The 6,507-nt window shown below is 48.9% G+C and overlaps 1 protein-coding gene across 1 annotated transcript in view; it reads left to right on the forward strand.

Moving 5' to 3' along the window:
* The window catches only part of TSPYL5 (TSPY like 5), a 5,195-nt gene extending 1,220 nt beyond the window's left edge, over window positions 1-3,975 (forward strand). Inside the window, exons 2-3 of the mRNA XM_004697706.2 lie at window positions 7-1,463; window positions 3,557-3,975. Coding sequence (XP_004697763.1) covers window positions 7-621 — 615 coding nt within the window. The 3' untranslated portion in view covers window positions 622-1,463; window positions 3,557-3,975. The remainder of the gene's footprint in view (window positions 1-6; window positions 1,464-3,556) is intronic.
* The last annotated feature ends 2,532 nt before the right edge of the window (window positions 3,976-6,507 follow it).

The raw sequence follows: 6,507 nt of genomic DNA on the forward strand, positions 1-6,507 counted from the left end.
GTCCAGCAGAAGCTGGACACCGTGAACGCGCAGGCGGACAGGGCCTACCTTCGGCTGTCGCGCAAGTTTGGCCAGTTGCGACTGCACCACCTGGAGCGACGGAACCTCCTCATCCAGAATATCCCGGGCTTCTGGGGGCAAGCTTTTCGGAACCACCCCCAGCTAGCATCCTTTCTGAGCCAGCACGATAAGAAAATTCTCAGTTACTTGCACAGCCTGGACGTGGAAGAGCTTGGCCTGGCCAGATTGGGCTACAAGATTAAGTTCTACTTTGCCCGCAACCCCTTTTTCCAAAACAAGGTGCTCATCAAAGAATATGGGTGTGGCCCCTCGGGCCAGGTGGTGTCACGGTCTACCCCAATCCAATGGCTCCCAGGCCAGGATGTCCAGGCCCTCAGCCAGGGAGACTCGGACAACCTCTTCAGCTTCTTTTGGTGGTTTTCCAATCACAGCTCCATTGAGTCTGACAAAATTGTTGAGATAATCAACGAGGAACTGTGGCCCAACCCCCTGCAGTATTACCTTCTGAGTGAAGGGGCCCCCGGAAAGAAAGGAACGGAGGTCGGGGAAAGTCCGGAACAGCAACCGAAGGAATCCTCCGAGGCGAACCAGTCCAAATGAGGCCGCACAAGTCTCCCCCTTACCTCCCATTGAACCTGCCTGGCTGACATGTGCTGGGCCAAGTGTTGTCTCTTCATGCTGGCATATGTGCCCCATAGCCGCTTTGGACCTTCACTGCCCTCACTACAGGGACATGGCCTTTATGGTCATGCTCTTTTGCCTCCCTCTGAGCTTCATGCCTTTTTTTTTTTTCCTTCCAAACTTAGTGTCACATTGTTAGGTGATCCCACAGAACAAACACGCGGTGCTTCAGATGTGTGCTGCCTCTATCCACGTTACCTGGAACTGCTCTTGGCGCTGACCTTTCCCACTTGTCTTTAACTTGGACACTCATGGAGTCAACCTCCAGCAGGACCAGAGTAGCCTCAGCTCTATTACATCACACTAGTGACTTGCTGGCCTTGGTATTCTTGCTGCCCTTACAGGCCACCTTTGGCAAGCTCCTCTATGTCTGCGACACAATGAAACTCCTGTACAGGGTGTGGGCCACCGGCCAGGACAGTTCCATAGCCCTGGGGCACCAGTCATGCCACCTACTGGATCTCTGAGTTTGCTCAGGGCTCTGGGCTACCCACCTGCACGGGAGCAGGTGCACCGTGTTCGACATCATCTTGCCTCCTGATCTGAGCTCTTCTGGTGGACCTTGGTTGAGGCCAGGGCCACACCCCATCACTCTCCGGTCGAGTTTGGCTTAGGTTACTGTGGCCCCCGTTGGCTTCCTGGTTGAGAAGGACTTCGAGAACTGCCTGTGGACCCAGCCCTCCGGCCAGTGAGTGAGACACACACCTCCCCACAGCAACCTTCCAGAAGCCCCACGGGCTGCCAGATGGGTGGACTGGCAGGTATGGCCATGTGCTCACTGTCATCTTACTGTGGCTGCGGGTGAGGGTAGAGACTGGATCCACATAGTCTAGATGTCTGTCAACTCCTCTCCCTTCTTCCCAGACGTCATTAGAGTGCCATGGTGGGGGCGCTAGGGAAGTGATGATTAGAGTGCCATGGTGGGGGCGCTAGGGAAGTGATGTTTCCGATCTGTGGGTCTGTCTGTACTAGTCTTTGTCTCATATCTCCATAGCTCCTTACCCCCCCATCTACACATACACACACCTAGTGAGACAACTGGGGACTCAAAACATACACACACACACTTTGGGCTCAAAAGAAGATGGAGAAGGCCTGTACGCCCTCACAGTTCTCGAGCTGGAACTTCTCATGCCTGTGCATCTGTTAGAATGATGAACTCCCACAAAGTACTGTTGTGTGGTCATGTTCACTTTTCTGACTGTTTCCCGTGTGCGTGCCCCTTATGCCCAGGCATCTCCCACTGCTTCCTCCTCTGTGGTAACCTCTGGACATCGGGGCCCTCAGCCCCCAGCTTTTCCCTTCTCACCAGTGTTTTGTTCAGTGCTGGAAGCCCTATAAAGAGCAGGCTTTAGCCTCCAGTGTGTGGGTCCCAAAGCTCCCTTCTGGGATCTGAAGAGGGGTGTAGATAGAATCTGTTATGCTTTTAGACTCATTCATAGTGGGTATGGGAGTTGAGCCTGGCCCTCCCTTGAGCAATCTTGACTGCCCTCCACCCTCATCTCTGACTGTATCTCTATATTTGCCTGCCCCCCAGACCTGCTTTCCTTTTGGAAGACCTCATTCAAAGTTCTTCAAGGGCTAGAGGTGCTGGTTTAAAGCTGGAAAGAGGGAGAAGTGGGCAGGAGAATTGGTGCAAAAATCACCCCCAGAAGCAGGAATATGCCTATGGGGTGGGGGGGTTGTGAGATGGGCCTGGGAAAGGACAGGAATAGTTTGAGAGGCTTCTGGGAGGGCAGGGCTTTTTCTGGGGGATAGAGGGAATGGGGAGGGGCCTTCCTAAGGTTGAGATGGGAGAATTTAAAAGGTGACAAATGGTGGTGAGGTGGTTAAGTGTTCAACTGCCAGCTGATAGGCTTGCGGTTCAAGTCCAACAGCTCTTCCATGGGAGAAAGATCCCACAATCTGCTTCCTAAGGATTTACAGTTTGGAAGCCTCCTGGGGAGTTGTGTTAATCTGACTGGATTAGAGAAACAAATTCATAGACACTCATGTGTATAAGAAAAAGCTTTATATAAAAGACCAAATGTATATTGAAAAACCGCCCCAGCCCTCCAGATCAAGTCCATAAGTCCCATATTAGCCCATATGTCCGATACCAATCTATAAATTCCTCTTCAGACTCACACAACACATGCAATGACACCGAATGCAGGAATATCACAGGTCAGTGGGTGGAAAGTCTTGTGGATACAGTGGCAGTGGAAGCATCTCAGTGCTGACAGGGGTCTCCATGTGACTCCTCCAGCTCCAGAGCTCTGGTTCCTTCAGCATAGCCCCATGTATCTTGTCAGCAGGAAGACAAAGCAGAGAGTGTCGGTCTGGCCTCCAGTGAGCTATTTATCTCCAACTGAGGTCATCAAGCTGTGACCTGATTGACAAGCTAAACTCCAAGTTGACACCAGATTGTAGTCTCAAGTTGACACCAGATTATATAACTACCACAGGAGTTCTACCCTGCCCTCTGGGAGTTGGAATTGATGGATAGCCAGGGGTTAAAACAGCATGCCTAGATGGGGTTGTACCCTAAGTTTTTCCCAGTCTCTCAGTCATCGCTATAGGATTTTGAATGTTTTGTCTCTCATTCTAGGTGTGGCCGTGTGTATGTGGAAGATGAATGCTCTCTGCTGTTTACTTACCACCAAGTGAAAATCTTCTCACTTGCCCTATTTTTTTCCCTAATGGAAAAATAGAGCTGTGCATGTCTGCTTCCTTAAATTATTTTTTTCATTTTATTCTTTTAAACATTTGACCCCTACAGACATTTCCAGGCATGCACTAAAGTGTGCCCACCACCTTAACTGTATCAGTGATCACTGCCATCAATCTGTCTCCCTCTCTCCTTGTTGAATAGGTTATCCGAAGTCCATGACTGCCAGTTCTGTGACTGCTGGGCGATCGGAGCTCTTCCTTTTGGTGATGACAGTGAGGAGATGCACAGCTGTCATCACCTCGGCTCTGCTTTTGTTTGTTTGTTTCCGACATTGTGGTGTGGAGTTCCAGGGATGGGCTCTTCAGGGTACACGTGTTGAGAATTAATGAAGAGTCTCAAAGAGACAAAGTAGATGCTCCAGGCCCCCCTTCATCCCCCGCCGGACAGAAAGATGGACTGGCTCTGCGATGAGAAGGTGCTTCATGAAGACCCTTCAGGAGAATGCCCCTTTTTCTTTCCTCTCGTGTAATACGGAGAGGAGACTTCTCTGACTGCTATAGTAAGGTGACCAGACGTCCCGCTTTTGGTGGGACAGTCCGATTTTTAACAAATTTTCCTGCATCCCGCAGCGTTTTTAAAAAGTCCCGATTTTTGGAAAGAATGCACAACAAGCTAGGGTATATGGTTTTCGGCTGCCATGTGGCTATTTCGCCAGGATATGAGTTTTATCAATGGTGTCCCGCTTTACCAATGTTAAAATCTGGTCACCTTATCAGCTATAGGGCTGTTATCAACTGGTCCGAGTCTCTTGGAGGACCACTCCTTGGAAGTGTTCTTTGGAAACAGTTGCCATGTTCTGTGAAAATAGCATCTCAGCATTCATTCATCAGTAACTGGTTGTCTTGCAAGTTTGACACCTTGGTGATAACGTAATTATTTCTGTATTCTTAAGCTGTATAAATGCTCATAAACTTGCATGCATAATAAGAAAAATAAAAGCCTAGATCTGTTACATTTCTTATTCTCCAAAAAGAAGGGGAAGGTGGTTTAAGCAGAGGCGAAGTAGCTACGGGGATCTATGCAGTGACTCCCGACCGCCACATCCTGGTGTGACTGGCTCCAGCAAGAGCACCTGAGAAGCTTATTAAGAGCACGGGTTCCAGGCTTCCGGGACATTTTGCAGTTCTGGGTGTAGGCCCAATGGTCCTGTATTTAACCAGTTTTTTTCTGGTGATGTCAGAGGGGACCCTGTGTGCCTGAATCACACTGGGAATCCTATTACAAGGTGGATCCTGATTGAGCACTCGGGTGGATCCCACTACGGGACTTCAAGTGATGCACATGAGTGTGGTTTGCCATTCATACTCAGAACAGCAGGGAGATGACCTAGGCCCAAACTAATGCTGCCATTACTTTTGGGGAAGACCTTTGCTTTACCATGTGTAATCAGCTAGAGGGCCTCCTCAAAAAGTGGTGTAAATGCTTAATGCTTTTCCTACACTTAACAATAGTTTAGAATCTGAAGTCGATGTGATAATTACCCCCACTCGTGGTATCATGGCATCGTCTTTCCTCTTTTGTTGAACTTGTTTTCACTAATGTCTCAGTGTATGACCACCATCCTGTAGGCTGTTATTACCCCACACAGTAGCTCTTTAACCAGACGGCTCTTGGCTTTCTCACTTCCTGCAGTCAGTGTGAACCACTTCTGGGTCTCTGGACACCCCTGGTGCACTTGCACCCTCTTGCAGCCCCTCTCAAAGCTCAGACACAGCCTGAGTATTGAAGGCTAAAGTAGGCTCCTTTTCAAGTAACTGGTGATTCTGCGGGTGAAGGCATTGAGCTGTTACCTGCAGTGTTGGCAGTCCAAATCCACTAGCCCTGCACAGGAGCAAGACAAGGCTGTCCGCTCCCATAAAGATGTACAGTGTTGGAAACCCTTTAGAGGGTCATTATCAGAATGGAGGGCAGTGGTTTGGATTGGGCTGGGTCCTGTTCATTTCCTTATTTTCCCAAAGCTTCAATTGACAAACCTAATCTACTGAACGGCAGTGAGTTTGATTTTGGCTGAACATACTGACCGAAGAGCCCTCATGGTGTGTAGTGAGTTATGAGTTGGGCTGCTAACTGCAAGGTTGGTAGTTCAGAACCACCAGCTGCTCCACTGGAGAAATATGAGGCCTTCTACTTTCATGAAGAGTTAAGGTCTCAGAAACCTACTGGGGCAGTTCTGTTCTGCCCTGTCGGGTTTCTATGAGTCAGAATTGACTCACTATCAGGGAGTTTGGCTTGGGTGAGAGCAAACTAGCTGATTACCTGTTTATCTGACTTCACTCCACAGAGGCCATGAGATCCTTGAGATGCAGAATCACAATTTCAAACCATGTTTTCATCAAGGATGCCTTGCGGTACAATGGTTAAAGTGCTTGGCCACTCAAAGAAAGGTTGGTCGTTGGGACTCACCAGTCTGACCCTGGGAGAAAAACCCTGTATGTAGACCGTGGGCTGCTATGAGCTGGAAGAGACTTGATGGTACACAGCCTGTCCATCATTTTCACATTCCTCTTGCTTCACTTAGTATGCACTTAGTAGGTGCTCATTAAGCACCGAATGAATGAATTTGACCCTAAAGATTCAGGAGTTTAGAAGCTCCCAGGAGCAGATTTGGGGAATAATTTCAAGTGAAGAAGAAGCACAAAGCTAATACAAATGGATTAAAGGAAGGAAGCTATTACCTGCACAAAGCCTCTGGCGAAAAGCTTAGTGGCACCAAATTACTCCTACAGCATATTGGAAATCAGGTAGGAAAATGGAAAGGAGCAGGCAGGCAGATGAAGGATGTTGGAAATGTAGGCTGGACTTCGGTAATCATGTTCGACAGCTCACCAGCCTTTTGGGGTGGAACGAGAAAACTGGGAAAAGCAAAGCCGGTTGATTCGAGGTCATGCCATTCGGGGTGCATTCTCTCTCTTAGTGTATACATAGGCTGTCCATACCCAGAGATCTCATACGAGATCACCTTGAATTTAAATGACTGGGGAGTGGGGGAGAAAGATAAGAACAAAGGCAGTCTCTAAAGGAGGGATTGCACTGGAAAACCAACCAGACGGAAGATTAACCCCGTAGAATGGAGCAGGGTGAGTGGAGAATTC

This window comes from Echinops telfairi, unplaced genomic scaffold (genome assembly GCF_000313985.2).
Source record: "Echinops telfairi isolate 266 unplaced genomic scaffold, ASM31398v2 ScPeMD7_1;HRSCAF=3_0, whole genome shotgun sequence".
Taxonomy (NCBI): Eukaryota; Metazoa; Chordata; class Mammalia; order Afrosoricida; family Tenrecidae; genus Echinops; species Echinops telfairi.